This window comes from Carcharodon carcharias, chromosome 12 (genome assembly GCF_017639515.1).
Source record: "Carcharodon carcharias isolate sCarCar2 chromosome 12, sCarCar2.pri, whole genome shotgun sequence".
Taxonomy (NCBI): Eukaryota; Metazoa; Chordata; class Chondrichthyes; order Lamniformes; family Lamnidae; genus Carcharodon; species Carcharodon carcharias.
In genome coordinates, this window is record NC_054478.1 from 13012461 (window position 1) to 13035744 (window position 23284).

The following is a 23284-nucleotide window of genomic DNA, read 5'->3' on the forward strand; positions in this document are numbered from 1 at the left end:
GAAAGCATTCGTGTCTTGTCTCCCACATTCTACCCTCTGTCAACCTGAACTCATCCAAAACTCCTCCCCATGTCCTAACCTGCAGCAAGTCCAATTCTGCTATCACCCCTATGCTTGCTGAGCTTCCTTGACTCCTGGTCAAGCAACGTCTTGATTTTAAAATTCTGATCCTTGCTTTCAAGTTCCTCCATGGCCTTGCCCCTCCCTATCTCTGTAATATCCTCCAGCCTCATAATGCTCCGAGATCTCTGCACTTCTTTAATTCTGGCTTCTTGAACATCCCCAATTATAATCATTCCACCGCTGGTGGCCATGCCTACAGCTGCCTGAACCTCAAGCTCGAGAACTCCCTCCCTCTCCCTTTTCACTTCCCTCCTTTAAGTCACTTTGTAAAACCTACTTCTGACCTAGTATCCCCTTACATGTCTTGGTGTCATACTTTGTTTTATAATGCTCCTGTGAGGTGCCCGGGAATGTTTCATTATGTTAAGGCACTTAACGTAAATATAATTTGTATTGAGAATCTTACAATTATCATAATCTACCTTTTTCTATCACATTTAATCTCTATACATTGAATCATCCAGGGTGTTCTGGCTTTGGATGCCCCTTTTTCTCCCTGCTGGAATGTGTTCTGTACCTGGACCAACGCCATCTCGAAAACCTCCCATTGTTCAGTTACTATTTGTGCCTAACAATTTTTTATTCCAATCCACATTGATCTCTTTCCAAGTCATTAAGTTAGTCCTTCTCCAGTTAAATATTTTTACTCAAATTGTTCCTTTTGCTTTTCCATTACTATTTGAAACTTGATATATGATCACTGTTCCCCAAATGCTCCCCCAAGGCAGCACATTCCTCTTGTCATCCATGGCTGTTCAGAACTAGATCCCAGCACTGCTTCATTCCTTGTTATGCTGGAAACACACTGTTCAAGCAAGTTCTCTTGTTCTGTGATTTTTGAGATTCTAACACAGAATGCTCCACATGTTGACATCCATATGCTTTATATTTATTTATTCTTGTAGAATATTTGGAAAGGTTTGGTTTTTCTCTCAAGATGGAGACTCATTGCTGGAAACACATCAAAGGTGTGAAGCTAGTTTATAGGTAGAGTAATTGTTTGATTGACATGAAACCTGAGACTTCTGTCTTCATATCAGGAAGAGAATCTAAGAACTGACGTTACTCTCACTGAAGAAAAGATTGAGGTAGATATATTGGCTTTCAGTCGGCAGGTAACATCCATACCAGGTAATCATCATTTCCGCCAAGAGAAAAAAAAATAACCATTTCCCCCTCATTGTCAAAATTTGTGTCCTGTACCAAGATTTGGGAAGAGGCACCCTTAATGAGAAGCTCAGCTGGATCAACTGTAACAGCGAGCAGAGTTAAGGGAGCAGGGTAGAGGTGGCAGTAAACAACTCTCTCCTTGTAACCTCCACAATCTGCACTGCTCGAGTGAGGAATCTGGTGGAAAACTCACCATTTGCCTGGGTAGGTGTTGCTCGTCAGGGCATCAATTGGATAAAGTGGTATCCAGGATGAGGTAGTCTCTGTGGGAGGAATGGGTGTTTTTGAGACAAGTGGGCTCTTCTTGATTCTTGCACTTAGTCGTCAGTGCAGATTTGTTGAAAATAATTGGAAATTCCGCGAGGTTTTACACTGGTATGCCTTTACTACGTGGTGCAGATAGTTTTTGAACTGGCTCAAGGTTCCAGCTGTGCACAGGAAGCACTTCTTCACCCTTAAGCAACAGCCTGATTTTAAAGGAGGTTTAGCAAGGGGGGTTCATAGAGGTTTAGGGAGGGAATTCCAGAGTTAGGGTCCAGGCAGCTGAACCGCCACAATCTGTTCATCGCGCTGAGGAAGAGTGGTTAAAATCTGCTTGGGCCTGGCAAGTGCGATTTTAAGATGACAGTTTGTTGTTGTTGCTTCAATAACGTGTGGGCTCTAATATCCACAGCGCTGTCGGGTGGGGAGACAGGCTAGGCAAGTGGAATGGGGTCGGGAGACTGGCTGGCAGTTCCAAAAGAGGTTGGGCAATAACAGAGTCGCTGTTGATGTACACCGCCTATAGGTTAGTTGATTCAATCACCATTTTTAAAAATAAAGCCTGTCCGTCGAGCTGGCTGTGGAGATGGAACTTAGCTGGAAATGCTTATGGCCACTTTTGATATAATTAGTTGCTCCTAACCACATGGCTGCCACTGTGACTTGACTAACACAGCAGGTCAGGATCCATCCATTCTGGCACACACAACACTTGATGAGATGTGTTGTGAAATTTCCCTCACTGTCTGTAGTACACACAGTCTACAGGATACACTGTTAACATGGTTGTGGGTGCACCATCACCAAGTGGACTGCAGTGGTTCAAGGATAAGGCTCATTCTTGCCACCACCGCAGGGCACCTGGAGATGGGCAGTAAATGTCTCACCAACGCCCCGAGAACAGACTTAAAAAGTTAGTTTATTCACCTAAAAAGAACAGAATGTTTCCACTTTTTTTGTCTTTTGCTGAGACTAGTTTCTGTAGAAAATGTAATCCCTTTTCAAATATATATTAATTTTTTATTACAGATTTGACGTTGGAGCTAACAGCTGTTTGAGAACCTGGTAAATCCTTTCCACGATGGCACTGATGAAAATTTACGGCCAGATTCGAATCAACAGCATCCAGACCGGCACCACCAAGTGGAGAGAAGGCAGCTTTGAAATTGTAGAGAAGGACAACAAAGCTTCTCTGGTCGTGCTCTTCAATTCTGGCGGTCCTGCAAAGACATTCCAGGTGCTATAGCAATAAAATACTACTGGACCTGGGCAGCATACTGAGACAAGACCAGATCTGGGGTGGGGAGGGAGAATGACCTTAAAATTAGACTTAAGCTGTTCAGGTCAGAGGTGATGTCAGGAAGCACTTCTTCACCCTTAAGGAACAAACTGATTTTAAAATACTCACCCTTATTTTCAAACCCCTCCATGACCTCGACCCTCCCTGTTGTGTATTCTCCTCTAGCCCCACGACCTTCCAAGATCTCTGCACTCCTCCAACTCTGGTCTTCTGCTTATCTCTAATTTTAATCATTCTGCCATGTGTCAGCCGTGCCTTCAGCTGCCTGGACCTTAAACTCTGGGAATTTCCTCCCTAAACTTCTCTGCACTCCCTCTCCTTTAAAAGGCTCCATAAAATCTACCTCTTTGTCCCAGCTTTGGGTTGTCTGCCTTAAGATCATCTTGTATAGTTCTGTGTCATAGTTATTTTATAATTCCCCTTGTGACTGTTTTATTATGTTAAAGGCACTAGGTAAATGCACGTTATTCATTTGGACTGGAACCTTGATCAACATTCTCTTCTCTAGGTGCTGGTTGAACGTCCATGTTAACTTTACAGTCTTACCCTTACTTGAAAGTCCATTAATTCAAATGATCTACCAATTAAAAGAAAACACTAAATTCCCACTTGTCCACTATTTACACTGTCAACTTCAATTTATTGGATAATTCTAATTTTCAGGTAAAAAGAAACTTTGAAATCAGTTAATAGTGTGTACTGGTGGTCCCAGAGGATTGCTGAAGCTTTTTCATTAATCTCTATCTGAACATTTTGCTTCGCTGCTTTTTAAAAATTAATTGATGAGATGTGGGTGTCACCGGCTGAGCCAGCATTTATTGCCAATCCCTAGTTGCCCTTGAGAAGGTGTTGGGCTTCCTTCTTGAACCGTTGCAGTCCATGTGGTGTAGGTACACCCACAGTGCTGTTAGGGAGGGAGTTCCAGGATTTTGACGCAATGACAGTGAAGGAACGGTGATATATTTCAAAATCAGGATGGTGAGTGGCTTCAAAGGGAACTTCCAGCTGGTGGTGTTCCTATGTGCCAGCTGCCCTTGTCCTTCAGATTGGCAGTGGTAGCGGTCATGGGTTTGGGAGATGCTGCCTAAGGAGCCTTGGTGAATTCTTGCAGTGCATCTTGTAGATGGTACACACAGCTGCCTCTGTTCATCAGTAGTGGAGGAAGTGAATGTTTATGGATGGGGTGCCAGTCAAGCGGGCTGCTTTGTCCTGGATAGTGTCAAGCTCCTTGAGTGTTGGAGCTGCACTCCCCCAGGCAAGTGGAAAATATTCCATCACACTCCTAACTTGTGCCTTGTAGATGGTAGACAGGCTTTGGGGAGTCAGGAGGTGAGTTACTTGCTGCAGAATTCCTAGCCTCTGACCTGCTCTTGTAGCCACAGTATTTATATGACTAGTCCAGTTCAGTTTCTGGTCAATGGTAACCCCCAGGATGCTGATAGTGGGGGATTCAGTGATGGTAATGCCATTGAATGTCAAGGCGCAATGGTTAGATTCTCCCTTGTTGGAGATGGTCATTGCTTAGCAATTGTGTGGCGTGAGTATTACTTGCCACTTGTCAGCCCAAGCCTGTATTGTCCAGGTCTTGCTGCATTTGGACAAGAACTGCTTCAGTATCTGAGGAGTCACGAATGGTGCTGAACATCGTGCCTTATGATGGAAGGAAAGTCACTGATGAAGCAGCTGAAGATGGTTGGGCCTCGGACACTCGCCTGAGGAACTCCTGCAGTGATGTCCTGGAACTGAGATGATTGACCTCCAACAACCACAATCATCTTCCTTGGTGCTAGGTATGACTCCAAGTAGTGGAGAGTTTTCCCCCTTGATTCCCATTGACTCCAGTTTTGCTAGGGCTCCTTGATGCCACACTCTGTCAAATCCTGCCTTGATGTCAAGGGCAGTCACTCTTGCCTCACCTCGAGAGTTCAGCTCTTGTGTCCGTGTTTGAACCAAAGCTGTAATGAGATCAGGAGCTGAGTGACCCTGGCGGAAACTAAACTGGGTATCAGAGAGCAGGTTATTGCTAAGCAAGTGCGGCTTGATAGCACTGTTGATGGCCCCTCCATCACTTTACTGATGATTGAGAGTAGACTGAGGGGGCGGTAATTGGCCAGGTTGGATTTATCCTGCTTTTTGTGTACAGGACATACCTGGGCAATTTTCCACATAGCCGGGTAGATGCCAGTGTTGTAGCTGTACTGGAACAGCTTGGCCAGGGGTATGGAAGTTCTGGAGCACAAGTCTTCAGCATTATTGCTGGAATATTGTCAGGGCCCTTAGCCTTTGCGGTATCCAGTGCCTTCAGCTACTTCTTGATATCACATGGAGTGAATCCAGTTGGCTGAAGACTGGCATCTGTGATGCTAGGGAATCCAGAGGAGGCTGAGATGGATCATCCGCTCGGCACTTCTAGCTGAAGATTGTTGTGAATGTTTGTGTTTGTCATCATAGAGTCGTGTAACTAAGACTGGGTGCCTGTGTTCTATTTCCTTCCCTCTCTCTCTATAGCTGAGCCACAATGTGAAGGTGGTGAAAATCAGTCCCTCGATGAAGCAGCAAAGTCGACTGCTACTCACGCTGCAGGACAAGAGCAGCCTGATAATCGACAAGGCTCCGAGCACTGACGCACTGATCCTGAAGGAATACCTGGAGACCCTGAACCATGGGGGTGAGTGTTGTGTTCATAGTGCAACATGTGGCAGCAGATGCAAGCTGTAGTAAGATGAGAACATTACAGGAAGCAGCAGGAGCAAGCTCCACCAAGTAAGATCATGGCTGCTCTTCTACATCAACATTAGAAATAGGACCAGGAATAGGTCACTTGGCCCCTCAAGCCTGCTTTGCTATTCCATAAGATGGTTGGATCTGATTGTGACCTTAACTCCACTTTCCTGCTCAACCCCCATTTCCTTTGATTCCCTTGTGTAAAAAAAATCTATCAGTCCGATACTGAGTGCCTGAGCTTCCACAGTGCTCTGGGATAGAGAATTCCAAAGGTTCACAACCCTAAATGATGAAATTTTTCTTCATCCCAGTCTGAAATGGCTGATCCCTTATCCTGAGACCTTGATTCCTGTCCTGGGCTCTTCAACCAGGGGAAACAGTCTCTCAACATCCACCCTGTTGAGCCCTCACAGAATGCTATACGTCTCAATGCGATCACCCTCGTTCTTCTGAAGTAGAGAGTGTTGCTCTGTCTACTCAGAGTACATTCTGATGATAGGTCATTGACCTTAAACATTAATTCTGTTTTTCCGTCTCCTCCGCCACAGATGCTATCAAGTCTGAGTGTTTCAACAACTTTTATTGCACCATTTTTGTTTTGTCTTCACCAACAGAAGACCCATTATAAATGGATCCCCCACCCTGCCACGATTTATTTTTCACAGAATCACACAGTGCAGAAGAGGCCCTTCGGCCCATCGAGTCTGCACCGACAGGTGAGAAACACCTGACCTACCTACCTAATCCCATTTACCAGCACTTGGCCCATTGCCTTGAATGTTGTGACGTGCCAAGTGCTCATCCAGGTACTTTTTTAAAGGATGTGAGGCAACCCGCCTCCACCACCCTCCCAGGCAGTGCATTCCGCATTTTAAAGGGACACAACTAATAACATAAATATGAAAAAAAAAGTAAAAAGGAAATTTGAAAAATATATATTTTTCTAAGAATTTAGCAAGCACCTGATGAGTTGAAAGACTCTGAAACAGAACTAAAATACTGGAAATCTGAAGTAAAAACAGTATATGCTGGAAATATTCAGCAGGTAGGCAGAAAGTGTGGAGAGAGAAACAGTTAATCTTTCAGGTGGATAATCTTTTGTCAGAACAAATGAGTTACAATAATAGTGTTGCAAAGGCCACTATAAATTGGCGGGAACAAATCCGGAGGTTGCAGTTAAATCCCTCAAGTTCATTATGCAGAGTTTGATTTCCTCTGAAATTTAGTGAGGACAACATCCCCTTCCCGCAACCACACTGCCGCAATAATTCAGTGTTTTCTTCTGAGAGTTTCAAACTAATTTTAGCTGATCTCACCTTCCCCCTTATCTGATGCTGCACGATATTCTCCAGCAGGAAAAGTGGGTGGCAAACCAGCTGCCAGCTGCTCCTGAGAATAGCCCAAGGAGAACACTATACTTAGCCCTGGAGCCACTGTGGAAGGGCACGGCCGAGACACAAATCTGAACTCCACTGGTGGGCGGAAAGGCCACTGGAGGTTCCAGAGGATTGCTGAGGCCTCTTCACAAAGCCTCGTGGTATTTGGCTTAGTAAAACCACACAGAAGGAGACCATTCAACCCATCATGCCTGTACTGGCTCTTTGAAAGAGCTGTCCAGCTAGCTCAACTCCCCTGATATTTCCCCATAACTCTGCAAATTCCTTTCCTTTTCAAGTATTTATTCAATTCCCCTTTGAACGTTACTTTTGAATCTGCTTCCACTGCCCTTTCAGGCAGGGAATTCTAATTGACAACTTGCTGCATTAAAAAAATATATATTTTTGGCAATTACTTTAAATATGTGCCCCCTGGTTACTGACCTCCTGCCAGTTGAAATAGTTTCTCTTTATTTGCTCTGGTCAAAAGTCTCATGATTTTGAACACCTTGTCTAAATCTCTCTTAACCTTTTCTGCTTTAGGGAGAATAACCCCAACTTTGGGCCTCTAAGGGTTTCTCACATGAATACAGATCTCATATTATGGATGTCCTTTCCACAAGCCATGTTAAATTCCCCTAGACTATTTCTCATTGCAAACACAGGGATCATCCAGCTCCTCCTTTGGTATCTGGCCAGTTAGGCTGCTGTTTGAATCATTTCAGTCCACTGCTGTATGATCATTTGTTCCTGCCTCCCATCTATTATCCTGTTTCAGGGATAAAGTCACATCAAGGGTCCAGCAACTTTGGAGCAAAGTTGGGAAACCGGATTATGCCAAAGGAATCTCACCGACAGCGGTCTAATATAGAAAACCAGGTGGGTTATCATGGTCCAGCTTGTATTGCAAGATAGTAGACGTGACATTTTGGTATTGTTCCAGTCCCTGCAGAATGAATTTCTCCAATAGGGAAGTGCTTTGTTGAGGTTCCATTCTCCACCTCTTTAGAGATGAAACAAAGTCTGAATTTTGGAATCTGTCAATCTCCCCCCTCCTGGAAAATTCCTGAAATAAACAGCAGGTTGTTCAACAATAACAACTTATATTTGTATGGCACCTCCACTTGAGAATTTTAAAATTAAGACTTTGTTTGACCGAGAGTTAGTGTAGGTCTGCGAGCACAGGGCTGACAGGGGAATGGGACTCGATCCGAGTTAAGACGTGGGCAGCTGAATTTTGGATGATCTGAAGATTACAGAGGGTAGAATAAGAATATAAGAGTGGAAGTAGGCCATTCAGCCTGTCCAGCCTGCTCTGCCTTTCAATGAGATCACGGCTGATCTTTCAACACCATTTTCCTGCACTATCGTGTATCCCCTTGACATTTTTAAAATGTAGAAATCTATTGATCTCCATCTTGAACACATTCAACAACTGATCCTCTACAGCCTTCAGGGGCAGAGAATTCCAAAGCTTCACTGCCCTCTTGAGTGAAGAAATTCCTCCTCACCCCAGCCCTAAACTGTGGGAGGGGTCCTCCAGAGTGAATTGAAGTATTCAAGTTTAGAGATAACGGTGCAGGAGAAGGAAGAGACGCCATTGCAAGTGATTCTCTGGCTATCATTAGATAAGAATGGAACCAGGTGAGAGCAGTCCTACTCAGCTGGATGACAGCGGACGGGCGTTGAAGGAGGATGGTGTGGTCAACCGCATCAGAGGCTGCAGACCGGCCAAGGAGCAAAGTTGACCTTTGTCACAGTCACATAGGGTGTCATCTGTGACTTTGATAAGAGCTGTTGAGGGTTGGTCTTCAGCATCTAAGAGATTGTACTTGCGCTGGGGTAATCCATTGCAACCATTCTGATGACATTTTCTGATTGTTCCAGCATTCGAGGCCTCCCCCTCCTTTCTGTTGTGTTTGAAACGTGAGCTTGTGACTCTGAAATATTCTTTCTAGACACCAACCAGACGAGATGAGACTCCGACCCGAAAAACACTGAACAGCCCTGGCCGAGCCTCCCTGCAGCTTGGAGCGAAAGCTCAGCAATCAAGTGGTACCCCAAACAACCGTATGGGGACAGCACTGACCCCGACCTCTCACACTTTGCCCAGGTCAGTCCTGTCTGGGAATTACTAGGAGACCGTATAGAAGCTATGCCTTTTATCAGTTTTACTGTGCTCTGTGACTTAACACAAGGATAAGATGCGCCTTTTAAAAACGACAATGTTGAAGTAAGCAATCTGTTTAATTCTATTCTCACGATTTTTTGGGGGGCAGATTGTTGGCATCTGGAATAGTCTTCCAAAGAAGACAAGCTAATTCTGGGTCAGTTGACACCTTAAACTGAGTTGGATTGATTTCTGAGATGGCAGATTGAAGATTGCAGAGTTTTAACGGAAGTTCTTGTTTAATGGATAAGAAGATATATTTCAAAAATTTGCATGAAGCCAATTATCCTACATAAAATTACCATTGGGTTAGCTCAACTATACCTTTGTATAAAGTTAATTTGCAGACGGAAAGAACATGTACACACATTCCGTCTGTTTCAGCTAAACAAAATAAGTGGCAGCCATTCGCTGACTCATTCCTCAGGGCAATGCCTTGACCAATCAGTGTCAAGCTGCCTGGTTTAAATTTCAAACAGCAATGCTTGGCATTTAAGTTAAAAGCAGAATACTGCAGATGCTGGAAATCTGAAACAAAAACAAAAATTGCTGGAAAAACTCAGCAGGTCTGACAGTGTCTGTGGAGAGGAAGACAGAGTTAACGTTTCAAGTCGAAGAGTCATTCAGACTCGAAACGTTAACTCTACCTCCTCCCCACAGATGCTGACAGACCTGCTGAGTTCTTCCAGCTATTTTTGTTTTTGTTTGGCATTTAAGTGTCAGTCACCATCACTGGTGCATTCTCCAAGGCAACGCCACTTGCCAAACAATCAGCACTCTCTTCACGTACAGTATAAATTGTTGTTTTCCCTTTATCTTGGTATTCTTGCAAAGTCCAGATGAGTGCAATATGAAAAGCTTTGACATGTCGCTTTTTTTCAGCAATGCTAAAGTTAATTTATGCAATCTGCTGTCCCAATGTCAGCAATAGAGAGTTGGTTTGAATGGGTTGCCTGTCCTAGTGCAGAGCACAGCTGCACTAGGCTCATTCCACATGAGGCATGCAGAGGCTTTTGGAATGAGCTGGAGAACAATTTTCCAGACCTCCTTTGATTGCACCTTTCAAACCCCTGTCCTTTATCACCTAGTAGGACCGGGGCAGCAGGTGCAAGTTCCCCTCCAAGCCACATAAGATCCTGACTTGGAACTATATCTCTGTTCTTTCACCATTGCTGGGTCAAAATCCTGGAACTCCCTTCCTAAGAGCACTGTGTGTGTACCTACACCACATGGACTGCAGTGGCTCATGACAACAGCTCACCACCACCTTCCCAAAGGCAATTGATAATGGGTAACAAATGCTGGCCTTGTCAACAACACTCAGATCCCATGAACAATTTTTCATCTAAATGAGGGTTTAAGTGTACTTAAGAAGGTTGAAAGGAGATGAAGTTTATTTGGGTCCACTGCATAAACCTGAACAATGGCAGAGTATATTGTACCCTTCTGGGCACTGCACCTTAGGATATATTGTCTTTGGAAGGAGTACAGTGAAGATTCACCATAATGTTGACCAGGGCTCCATGGGTTGGATTATGAGGAGAGATTTACATAATCTTGGGCTGTATTCCATTGGGTATAGAAAGTTAAGGGGTGATTTCATTGAGGCTTGTAGGATTTTGAAGAATTGATGGTATAGATGAAACTTTTTCCAATTGTGTGGAGTTTTGGACAGGAGGACATAACCTTAAAATCAGAATCCGGCTACTCAGGAGAGAAATTAAAAGACCCACAGGCTGAGTAGTGTGGAACACTCTTCCATAAAAAGCAGTAGATGCTAGCTCAGTTCATCTCTAGCATTTGGTTGCCAAGCAAATTAAGGGATTTGTAGTCAAGGTGGGTGGAGGGAGGTCGACCATGATCTCACTGAAAGGCAGAGCCAGCTCAAGGGACAGAATGGTCGTCTCCTGTACGTATGTTCCTAAGAGTTCATTGATTAGGCTTTTCTGATTTCTAACTTCTCAAATGTTTTGTTTTGACTTCTTTATTCATTGTTTCTGTGACTATATGTTGAAGGAGTGAGAAGAGAAAGAGGATTCTGACTCCAGATCTGGAACTGACTGAAGATTATCCTAAAGAGAATGACTCATCTAGGTTAGTATCTGCAGGAACACTGGAGGCAGAGTCAGTATCTTAACGATGCTGTTCAAGGGAATTGGAAGGGTCCCATGTGAAAGCCAAATATTGAGAAATGGGGCAGTATGTTAGGGATGTAAAAGGGGGAAATGGTATATTCACTGGCAAAGCAAATGGTATTTTGTTTTGGGGGAGGAAGTGGGACTAATGTGACTTGTAGGCAGGTAAAGTTATGTAGGAAATTGACCTGGTTAGATTTCAATCTACCTTTTCAGCAATAACAAGGCAACTGGTGACCCTTCTCGAAAGTTCCTGACCAACTACCGAGAAAAGCAACTGAACCTGAAGCAAGCAGAGGAGAACCGGAGTTCTGGTAAGTGTATTGCCTTTTGAAAGAAATCTTAGAACCACAGATTTCCTCTTGTCCACATTACAGTTGAGTGACTTGCAGTGTTGAAGATTAATTTATTATATTTGCAATGCCCCTGATTGCTCCAGAGCTGGATTTGGAGGTATCACTGCTTCCTGAGTCAGAAGATTGTAGGCTCAAGCCCCACTCCAACCTGCAGACCCAAGAGAGTGCTGCATTGTAGGAGTTGTTGTTTTTTTGGTTAAGACATTAAAATGGGGCCCTCATCTCCTTTCTCGGTGGATGTAAAAGATCCCACAGCCACTATATGAAGGAGGAGGAGGCCATTCAGCCTCATGCGCTTCTGTCAATACTTTGTCCCAATGTCCTGGTCAATGTTTACCCCTCAGCCGATACTTAACGCAGATTACACGATCATTTATTTTGTTATGGTTACCTTGCTTTGTGCAAACTGGCATCTGTGATTCCCTGAGACCACACTTTTCAAGGTAATTCATTGGCTGTAAAGCACTGTGGAGCATCTGAGGAAGATGCTATATAAATGCCTTACACTATGAGAGGAGAGTTCATTGTGCTTATGGTTATTCTTCCTCTAATTATCACACAAGATCCTCAGCCAAGACACCTTGTTAGCATACTTGCTTTTCACATGGAGATTCAGTCTAGATCTCTGGTCACCCACTGGGCTGCTAGGATATGCGTGGAAATGTTTGGGGCAGCGTAGAGGGATTGGTACTCTAGCTAACTGCACCTGCCCTAGGAGTGTTCGCTGCCCTTGGTCCTTCTAACAATAATTTTTGCCTTGTGATGAATAGGATATTGGTATTTTCTTGAATTCAATCCTGTTTCCAAGTACCAAAAGCAGAATCTGCTCAAATGGATGGACTGTCCATGAAACTGTGGTTGAAAGCCATCGTCAAAGACCATCCATTTGTTGCCTTATATTTGTGAGATACCTTTTAATTGTGAACTCAAGGTATCAGGGACACAAGTGGACAGCATGTTTGGAAGATGGAGGTATATTCATCTAGGGTATGTTGGAATGTTGGACCCCAGCTCTGTGGTGCTTCAGTGTCTGTCCAACTCTTTGCAGGTACGATGCCCCTGCAGTGCTTTTACGGGAGCAGAACCTCCTCCAAGGATTACTCTGCCGGGAATTCGTTCTTGGACAGGTAAGTGTGGACCGTACACATGCTGCTAACTTAACCCCACCTTAGTAGCAAGGGAGTCTTCTCTTGCTGTGTTGTCGCTTAAGCATCGTAAAGGAGGAGAGACAGGGAAGCTTAGGAAGGGAATTCCAGAGCTTAGGGCCTAGACAATTGAAGGCATGATCACCATTGGTGGAGCAGTTAAAATTGGGGGTGAGCAAGAGGCCAGAATTATAGGACCGCAGAGATCTCGGAGGGTTGTCGGGCTGGAGGAGTTCAGAGAGGTAGGAATGGGCTGGCCATGGAGGGATTTGGAAGCTGGATAAATGAGGGGGGAAGGGAACAGAAAATGCCTTTGGATGTTTTACTAAGATGAAGGTGCGGTATAATTGCAAGTTTGTATATTGATGGGATGAATCATAGAAAATTGATTGGGTGGAAGCTTGGAGCATGAATACCAGCTCAGACCTGTTGGGCTGAAAGGCAGGTGTGTTGTGTAAATTCTGTGTATTTAATAATTCCCCCTTGCTTTTAACAGGTCCAGTCTCTCAGGCCAAACCCCCTCTGCTAAAAGGAGTTTGGGATTTTTACCTCAGCCCACTCCCCAGTCGGTGAAGAAACTGCGCACGAATCAGGATTACACTGGGTGGAACAGACCGCGGGTGCCCCATGCCACCCAGCTCCCACAGCAGCTGCAAGGGTAAGAAACCAACCAGGCTTTTCGCAGACTAAACGCGACATTCAGGTGCCCCCTCTCAGGTTCAGTTTTCATTCCGAGATCGTCCTCGGGCCCTCTCACTGGGTCAGCATCCAACAAATAGCACAGTCAGCTCTTTGAGCCACCAGTAAGAAGCCCTGACCGATGTTTACTTCATAGAATCATAGATTGGTGGCAGCACAGGAGGAGGCTATTTGGCCTGTTGTGTCTGTACTAGCTCTCTGAAGGAGCAATTCACCAGGTGCCACCCCGCCCCCTGCATCCTTCCTACCAAAATGAATTACTTCACATTTCTCTGCATTAAATATCGCTTGCCGTTTGTCCACCCATTCCATCAACCTATGTCCTTTTGAAGTCTTATCACTAGCCTCTTCAGAGTTCACAATACTTCCAAATTTGTATCATCTGCACATTTTGAAATTGTGCCATGTACACCAAGGTTTAGGTTGCTACTGCATAACAGGAAGAGCAGGGCTCCTAACACTGATCCTTGGGGAAATCCACCCCCCGAAAGCAACCGTTAACTGATGGCTTTCCTGTCACTCCGCCAATTTTGTATCCATGTTGCAACTGCCCCTTTTATTCTGTGAGCTCTAACTTTGCTCACAAATCTGTTATGCGACACCTTTTGGAAGTCCATGTACTCTGTTTCAACAGTGTTACCCTCATCAACCCTCTGTTACATCACCAAAAATTCAATCAAATTAGTTAAATATGATTTGCCCTTAACAAATCGGTGCTGGCTTTGCTTAATTAACCCATATCTGCCCAAGTGACTATGTTGTACCGAATGATCATTTCTAGAAGCTTCCCCACCACAGACTGGTCTGTAGTTGCTGGACTTGTCTTACACCCTTTTCAAACAAAAAGGGTGTAAAGATTTGGGTATGCGCTTTCCCTGTCAGTCTTGTTCCTTTGGTCGGTTTCCCCGATTCATGATCTTAACACATTATTTCAAACTCCTGAAAGAGAAATCTGTTGAATTCCTTCCAAAGTAAAGGAATGAATCTGCTGGGATATCTGTCTAACCTTATGCCCTAAATTATAGTGCAGGTTACTAGATGCAAATAAACATGTTCAGGGAAACACCCATCATATTATCCATTCATTCCTTCCTTGCTGGGATCGCAGCCTCCATTCAGACAGGGTTATTGCTTTTGGTTTGACAAGGGCCACTTGGCACTTTGCTTGTAAAGTGTAAAATTGTTAGGATCCGACAGCTTTGAGAATCGAGTGTTCCTCGTGTTTATAATAGCCTGTTGGTCTTGCAGCCAAGGTACCTTCTAATTATTTTTTTGAACTGCGAGAGCGATTTGTTTAAATATTTTTTTTTGCGTGACCAGGCACACATGGTAACTCAGGGCTTGTGCGAGCCCTGCATGGTAATTCCGGTTTCGGTGCAGCTTGATAGGATGAAACAGTGCCTACGTTATATTTATCAGCCGCTCGTCACTGCATTGGCTGCTCAAGTTAAGCATTGCAAAATGCTTCCTGATCTCGCTTTTTTATTTTGTCTCTATGCACTCTTCGTTTTGTTCACACTCTCAGTTGGACTCAGTTGGAGTGTGATTCCCACCGCCCACATCCTGCTATTGTTCAGCTGATCCTGATGGCCCGGCTCATGTGATTTGTTTTCTCTGAACGGCAGGTTTTCCAACCTTGGCAATACCTGTTATATGAACGCCATCCTGCAGTCCTTGTTTTCACTTCAATCTTTGGCAATTGATCTGCTCAAGCAAGGCATTCCGTGGAAGAAAATTCCAGCCAATGCTCTGCTCAAGTAAGTGTTTCAGAATCGTGACGTGAAATTTCAACTTTGCGCTGTCTGAGAACATCCGCTAATTCCCCTTACTTCACCAGGTTTTCTTTCCTTTATTACACATACATGCACACAGTATCGATACGCACAAGTCACTTTGGAGCAGTAAATAATACTTGTTTCAAATAATATGCAGTTCATGTTGAATGGGGCCAAATGTACTTAAAGTGAGAGAGAAATAGTAATGGTGGGCTGGGGGTACATGTGAGTGAGCCACCTCTCTGGCTGGTGTGGGGGGGGTGAGGCCCCTAGTGGGATGCAAGTAAGGCTTCTTTCTCAGGAGGAGTAGGGGATAGTTGGGGGTGCCTGTCTGGTTGAGGCTGGGGACACGACTCCCTATTGTTGGGGCCGGGCTGCTCTTTTCATTTCCCTCCACAGCTGTGATTTGCAGGCACCTGATGGCTATTGTTTTCTCCCTACCAGTCTTTCATTTTCTAATTAAAAGTAAAATATCACAATGGTTCATAAAATGCAGGAAGCTCTCTTAGGGACAGGTGATTTCACATTCCATTTACTTGTTCTTCAGTGGAGCATGTGTAGATCGGGTAGTGTCACCGGGAGCGAGTGTAGGTCAGGTAGTGTCACCGGGAGCGAGTGTAGGTCGGGTAGTGTCACCGGGAGCGAGTGGAGGTTGGGTAGTGTCAGTGTGGGAGTGTGTGTAGGTTGGGTAGTGTCAGTGTGGGAATGTGTGTAGGTCGGGTAGTGTCACTGTGGGAGTGTGTGTAGGTCGGGTAGTGTCAGTGTGGGAATGTGTGTAGGTCGGGCAGTGTCACTGTGGGAGTGTGTGTAGGTCGGGTAGTGTCACTGGGAGCGTGCGTAAGTCGGGTAGTGTCACTGTGGGAGTGTGTGTCGGTCGGGTAGTGTCAATGTGGATGTGTGTAGGTCGGGTAGTGTCACTGTGGGTGTGTGTAGCTCGGGTAGTGTCAATGTGGGTGTGTGTAGCTCGGGTAGTGTCACTGCGAGTGTCTGTCGGTCGGTAGTGTCACTGTGGGAGTGAGTGTAGGTCGGGTAGTGTCACTGGGAGTGTGTGTAAGTCGGGTAGTGTCACCGGGTGCGAGTGTAGGTCGGGTAGTGTCACTGTGGGAGTGTGTGTAGGTCAGGTAGTGTCACTGTGGGTGTGTGTGTAGGTCGGGTAGTGTCACTGTGCGAGTGTGTGTAGGTCGGTTAGTGTCACTGTGCGAGTGTGTGTAGGTCGGGTAGTGTCACTGTGGGAGTGTGTGTCCGTCGGGTAGTGTCAATGTGGATGTGTGTCGGTCGGGTAGTGTCAATGTGGATGTGTGTAGGCCGGGTAGTGTCACTGTGGGTGCGAGTGTAGGTCGGGTAGTCTCAATGTGGGAGTGTGTGTAGGTCGGGTAGTGTCACTGTGGGAGTGTCTGTAGGTCGGGTAGTGTCAATGTGGGAGCATGTGTAATTCGGGAAGTGTCAATGTGGGTGTGTGTAGGTCGGGTAGTGTCACTGTGGGAGCGTGTGTAGGTCGGGTAGTGTCACTGTGGGAGTGAGTGTAGGTCGGGTAGTGTCACTGGGAGTGTGTGTTGGTCGGGTTGTGTCACACTGGGAGTGTGTGTAGGTCGGGTAGTGTCACTGGGAGTGTGTGTAGGTCGGGTAATGTCAATGTGGGAGTGAGTGTAGGTCGGGTAGTGTCACTGGGAGCGTGTGTAGGTCGGATAGTGTCACTGGAAGTGTGTGTAGGTCGGGTAGTGTCACTGGGAGCGTGTGTAGGTCGGATAGTGTCACTGTGGGAGCGAGTGTAGGTCGGGTAGTGTGACTGTGCGAGTGTGTGTAGGTCGGGTAGTGTCACTGTGGGAGTGTGTGTCGGTCGGGTAGTGTCAATGTGGATGTGTGTCGGTCGGGTAGTGTCAATGTGGATGTGTGTAGGCCGGGTAGTGTCACTGTGGGTGCGAGTGTAGGTCGGGTAGTCTCAATGTGGGAGTGTGTGTAGGTCGGGTAGTGTCACTGTGGGAGTGTCTGTAGGTCGGGTAGTGTCAATGTGGGAGCATGTGTAATTCGGGAAGTGTCAATGTGGGTGTGTGTAGGTCGGGTAGTGTCACTGTGGGAGCGTGTGTAGGTCGGGTAGTGTCACTGTGGGAGTGAGTGTAGGTCGGGTAGTGTCACTGGGAGTGTGTGTTGGTCGGGTTGTGTCACACTGGGAGTGTGTGTAGGTCGGGTAATGTCAATGTGGGAGTGAGTGTAGGTCGGGTAGTGTCACTGGGAGCGTGTGTAGGTCGGGTAGTGTCACTGGGAGCGTGTGTAGGTCGGATAGTGTCACTGGAAGTGTGTGTAGGTCGGATAGTGTCACTGGAAGTGTGTGTAGGTCGGGTAGTGTCACTGGAAGTGTGTGTAGGTCGGGTAGTGTCACTGGGAGCGTGTGTAGGTCGGATAGTGTCACTGTGGGAGCGAGTGTAGGTCGGGTAGTGTCACTGTGCGAGTGTGTGTAGGTCGGGTAGTGTCACTGTGGGAGTGTGTGTCGGTCGGGTAGTGTCACTGTGGGATCGTGTGTAGATCGGGTAGTGTCACTGTGAGAGCGAGTGTAGGTCGGATAGTGTCACTGGGAGTGTGTGTCGATCGGGTAGTGTCACTGTGAGAGCGAGTGTAGGTCGGGTATTGTCACTGTGGGAGTGTGTGTAGGTCGGGTAGTGTCACTGTGCGAGCGTGTGTAGATCGGGTAGTGTCACTGTCCGAGTGTAGGTCGGGTAGTGTCACTGTGGGAGTGTGTGTAGGTCGGGTAGTGTCACTGTGGGAGTGTGTGTAGGTCGGGTAGTGTCAGTGTGGGAGTGAGTGTAGGTTGGGTAGTGTCAGTGTGGGAATGTGTGTAGGTCGGGTAGTGTCACTGTGGGAGAGTGTGTATGTCGGGTAGTGTCATTGGGAGCGTGTGTAGTTCGGGTAGTGTCACTGTGGGAGTGTGTGTAGGTCGGGTAGTGTCACTGTGAGAGGGAGTGTAGGTTGTGTAGTGTCACTGTGGGAGTGTATGTAGGTCGGGTAATGTCACTGTGGGTGCAAGTGTAGGTCGGGTAGTGTCACTGTGGGAGTGTGTGTAGGTCGGGTAGTGTCACTGTGGTAGTGTGTGTAGGTCGGGTAGTGTCACCGGGAGTGTGTGTAGGTCGGGTAGTGTCACCGGGAGTGTGTGTAGGTCGGGTAGTGTCACCGGGAGTGTGTGTAGGTCGGGTAGTGTCACCGGGAGTGTGTGTAGGTCGGGTAGTGTCACCGGGAGTGTGTGTAGATCGGGTAGTGTCACTGTGAGGCAAGTGTAGGTCGGGTAGTGTCACTGTGGGAGTGTGTAGGTCGGGTAGTGTCACTGTGGGAGTGTGTGTAGGTCGGGTAGTGTCACTGTGAGAGCGAGTGTAGGTCAGGTAGTGTCACTGTGGGAGTGTGAGTAGGTCGGGTAGTGTCACTGAGAGCGAGTGTAGGTCGGATAGTGTCACTGTGGGAGTGTGTGTCGGTCGGGTAGTTTCACTGTGGGAGCGTGTGTAGATCGGGTAGTGTCACTGTGAGAGCGAGTGTAGGTCGGATAGTGTCACTGGGAGCGTGTGTAGGTCGGATAGTGTCACTGGAAGTGTGTGTAGGTCGGGTAGTGTCACTGGGAGCGTGTGTAGGTCGGATAGTGTGACTGTGGGAGCGAGAGTAGGTCGGGTAGTGTGACTGTGCGAGTGTGTGTAGGTCGGGTAGTGTCACTGTGGGAGTGTGTGTCGGTCGGGTAGTGTCACTGTGGGATCGTGTGTAGATCGGGTAGTGTCACTGTGAGAGCGAGTTTAGGTCGGATAGTGTCACTGGGAGTGTGTGTCGATCGGGTAGTGTCACTGTGAGAGCGAGTGTAGGTCGGGTATTGTCACTGTGGGAGTGTGTGTAGGTCGGGTAGTGTCACTGTGCGAGCGTGTGTAGATCGGGTAGTGTCACTGTCCGAGTGTAGGTCGGGTAGTGTCACTGTGGGAGTGTGTGTAGGTCGGGTAGTGTCACTGTGGGAGTGTGTGTAGGTCGGGTAGTGTCAGTGTGGGAATGTGTGTAGGTCGGGTAGTGTCACTGTGGGAGTGTGTGTAGGTCGGGTAGTGTCACTGTGGGAGTGTGTGTAGGTCGGGTAGTGTCACTGTGAGAGCGAATGTAGGTTGTGTAGTGTCACTGTGGGAGTGTATGTAGGTCGGGTAGTGTCACTGTGGGTGCAAGTGTAGGTCGGGTAGTGTCACTGTGGGAGTGTGTGTAGGTCGGGTAATGTCAATGTGGGAGTGAGTGTAGGTCGGGTAGTGTCACTGGGAGCGTGTGTAGGTCGGGTAGTGTCACTGGCAGCGTGTGTAGGTCGGATAGTGTCACTGGAAGTGTGTGTAGGTCGGATAGTGTCACTGGAAGTGTGTGTAGGTCGGGTAGTGTCACTGGGAGCGTGTGTAGGTCGGATAGTGTCACTGTGGGAGCGAGTGTAGGTCGGATAGTGTCACTGGGAGTGTGTGTCGATCGGGTAGTGTCACTGTGAGAGCGAGTGTAGGTCGGGTATTGTCACTGTGGGAGTGTGTGTAGGTCGGGTAGTGTCACTGTGCGAGCGTGTGTAGATCGGGTAGTGTCACTGTCCGAGTGTAGGTCGGGTAGTGTCACTGTGGGAGTGTGTGTAGGTCGGGTAGTGTCACTGTGGGAGTGTGTGTAGGTCGGGTAGTGTCAGTGTGGGAGTGAGTGTAGGTTGGGTAGTGTCAGTGTGGGAATGTGTGTAGGTCGGGTAGTGTCACTGTGGGAGAGTGTGTATGTCGGGTAGTGTCATTGGGAGCGTGTGTAGTTCGGGTAGTGTCACTGTGGGAGTGTGTGTAGGTCGGGTAGTGTCACTGTGGTAGTGTGTGTAGGTCGGGTAGTGTCACCGGGAGTGTGTGTAGGTCGGGTAGTGTCACCGGGAGTGTGTGTAGGTCGGGTAGTGTCACCGGGAGTGTGTGTAGGTCGGGTAGTGTCACCGGGAGTGTGTGTAGGTCGGGTAGTGTCACCGGGAGTGTGTGTAGGTCGGGTAGTGTCACCGGGAGTGTGTGTAGGTCGGGTAGTGTCACCGGGAGTGTGTGTAGATCGGGTAGTGTCACTGTGAGGCAAGTGTAGGTCGGGTAGTGTCACTGTGGGAGTGTGTAGGTCGGGTAGTGTCACTGTGGGAGTGTGTGTAGGTCGGGTAGTGTCACTGTGAGAGCGAGTGTAGGTCAGGTAGTGTCACTGTGGGAGTGTGAGTAGGTCGGGTAGTGTCACTGAGAGCGAGTGTAGGTCGGATAGTGTCACTGTGGGAGTGTGTGTCGGTCGGGTAGTTTCACTGTGGGAGCGTGTGTAGATCGGGTAGTGTCACTGTGAGAGCGAGTGTAGGTCGGATAGTGTCACTGGGAGCGTGTGTAGGTCGGGTAGTGTCACTGGAAGCGTGTGTAGGTCGGGTAGTGTCACTGGGAGCGTGTGTAGGTCGGATAGTGTGACTGTGGGAGCGAGTGTAGGTCGGGTAGTGTGACTGTGCGAGTGTGTGTAGGTCGGGTAGTGTCACTGTGGGAGTGTGTGTCGGTCGGGTAGTGTCACTGTGGGATCGTGTGTAGATCGGGTAGTGTCACTGTGAGAGCGAGTTTAGGTCGGATAGTGTCACTGGGAGTGTGTGTCGATCGGGTAGTGTCACTGTGAGAGCGAGTGTAGGTCGGGTATTGTCACTGTGGGAGTGTGTGTAGGTCGGGTAGTGTCACTGTGCGAGCGTGTGTAGATCGGGTAGTGTCACTGTCCGAGTGTAGGTCGGGTAGTGTCACTGTGGGAGTGTGTGTAGGTCGGGTAGTGTCACTGTGGGAGTGTGTGTAGGTCGGGTAGTGTCAGTGTGGGAATGTGTGTAGGTCGGGTAGTGTCAATGTGGGAGTGTGTGTAGGTCGGGTAGTGTCAATGTGGGAGTGTGTGTAGGTCGGGTAGTGTCACTGTGGGAGTGTGTGTAGGTCGGGTAGTGTCACTGTGAGAGCGAATGTAGGTTGTGTAGTGTCACTGTGGGAGTGTATGTAGGTCGGGTAGTGTCACTGTGGGTGCAAGTGTAGGTCGTGTAGTGTCACTGTGGGAGTGTGTGTAGGTCGGGTAGTGTCACTGTGGTAGTGTGTGTAGGTCGGGTAGTGTCACCGGGAGTATGTGTAGGTCGGGTAGTGTCACCGGGAGTGTGTGTAGGTCGGGTAGTGTCACCGTGAGTGTGTGTAGGTCGGGTAGTGTCACTGTGAGGCAAGTGTAGGTCGGGTAGTGTCACTGTGGGAGTGTGTGTAGGTCGGGTAGTGTCACTGTGGGAGTGTGTGTAGGTCGGGTAGTGTCACTGTGGGAGTGTGTAGCTCGGGTAGTGTCACTGTGGGAGTGTGTAGCTCGGGTAGTGTCACTGTGGGAGTGTGTAGCTCGGGTAGTGTCACTGTGGGAGTGTGTAGCTCGGGTAGTGTCACTGTGGGAGTGTGTAGCTCGGGTAGTGTCACTGTGGGAGTGTGTGTAGCTCGGGTAGTGTCATTGAGAGCGTGTGTAGGTCGGGCAGTGTCACTGTGGGAGCGTGTGTAGGTCGGGTAGTGTCACTGTGGGAGTGTATGTAGGTCGGTTAGTGTCACTGTGGGTGCAAGTGTAGGTCGGGTAGTGTCACTGTGGGAGTGTGTGTAGGTCGGGTAGTGTCACTGTGGTAGTGTGTGTAGGTCGGGTAGTGTGTGTAGGTCGGGTAGTGTCACCGGGAGTGTGTGTAGGTCGGGTAGTGTCACCGGGAGTGTGTGTAGGTCGGGTAGTGTCACCGGGAGTGTGTGTAGGTCGGGTAGTGTCACTGTGGGAGTGTGTGTAGGTCGGGTAGTGTCACTGTGAGGCAAGTGTAGGTCGGGTAGTGTCACTGTGGGAGTGTGTGTAGGTCGGGTAGTGTCACTGTGGGAGTGTGTGTAGGTCGGGTAGTGTCACTGTGGGAGTGTGTGTAGCTCGGGTAGTGTCACTGTGGGAGTGTGTAGCTCGGGTAGTGTCACTGTGGGAGTGTGTAGCTCGGGTAGTGTCACTGTGGGAGTGTGTAGCTCGGGTAGTGTCACTGTGGGAGTGTGTAGCTCGGGTAGTGTCACTGTGGGAGTGTGTGTAGCTCGGGTAGTGTCACTGAGAGCGTGTGTAGGTCGGGCAGTGTCACTGTGGGAGCGTGTGTAGGTCGGGTAGTGTCACTGTGAGAGTGTGTGTAGGTCGGGTCATGTCACTGTGAGAGCGAGTGTAGGTCGGATAGTGTCACTGTGAGAGCGAGTGTAGGTCGGGTAGTGTCACTGTGAGAGCGAGTGTAGGTCGGGTAGTGTCACTGTGAGAGCGAGTGTAGGTCGGGTCATGTCACTGTGAGAGTGAGTGTAGGTCGGGTAGTGTCACTGTGAGAGTGAGTGTAGGTCGGGTAGTGTCACTGTGCGAGTGTGTGTCGGTCGGGTCATGTCACTGTGAGAGCGAGTGTAGGTCGGGTAGTGTCACTGTGAGAGCGAGTGTAGGTCGGGTAGTGTCACTGTGGGTGCAAGTGTAGGTCGTGTAGTGTCACTGTGGGAGTGTGTGTAGGTCGGGTAGTGTCACTGTGGTAGTGTGTGTAGGTCGGGTAGTGTCACCGGGAGTATGTGTAGGTCGGGTAGTGTCACCGGGAGTGTGTGTAGGTCGGGTAGTGTCACCGTGAGTGTGTGTAGGTCGGGTAGTGTCACTGTGAGGCAAGTGTAGGTCGGGTAGTGTCACTGTGGGAGTGTGTGTAGGTCGGGTAGTGTCACTGTGGGAGTGTGTGTAGGTCGGGTAGTGTCACTGTGGGAGTGTGTAGCTCGGGTAGTGTCACTGTGGGAGTGTGTAGCTCGGGTAGTGTCACTGTGGGAGTGTGTAGCTCGGGTAGTGTCACTGTGGGAGTGTGTAGCTCGGGTAGTGTCACTGTGGGAGTGTGTAGCTCGGGTAGTGTCACTGTGGGAGTGTGTGTAGCTCGGGTAGTGTCATTGAGAGCGTGTGTAGGTCGGGCAGTGTCACTGTGGGAGCGTGTGTAGGTCGGGTAGTGTCACTGTGGGAGTGTATGTAGGTCGGTTAGTGTCACTGTGGGTGCAAGTGTAGGTCGGGTAGTGTCACTGTG

General features: G+C 48.0%; 1 protein-coding gene across 3 annotated transcripts in view; it reads left to right on the plus strand.

Moving 5' to 3' along the window:
- Positions 1-23284, plus strand: part of usp37 (ubiquitin specific peptidase 37) — a 132319-nt gene that overhangs the window by 5328 nt on the left and 103707 nt on the right. For 2 of the 3 annotated variants that reach the window (XR_005944578.1, XM_041200778.1), the window contains exons 2-10: positions 2584-2791; positions 5363-5522; positions 7733-7833; positions 8913-9067; positions 11141-11218; positions 11476-11573; positions 12664-12742; positions 13257-13418; positions 15085-15216. Coding sequence is in view for 2 of the 3 variants with exons in the window: in XM_041200778.1 (XP_041056712.1) it covers positions 2636-2791; positions 5363-5522; positions 7733-7833; positions 8913-9067; positions 11141-11218; positions 11476-11573; positions 12664-12742; positions 13257-13418; positions 15085-15216 (1121 nt within the window). In the remaining variant the exon portion in view is untranslated. Of the gene's footprint in view, positions 1-2583; positions 2792-5362; positions 5523-7732; positions 7834-8912; positions 9068-11140; positions 11219-11475; positions 11574-12663; positions 12743-13256; positions 13419-15084; positions 15217-23284 lie in introns of those variants that run through there. The other variant, XM_041200779.1, reaches the window with a different exon arrangement.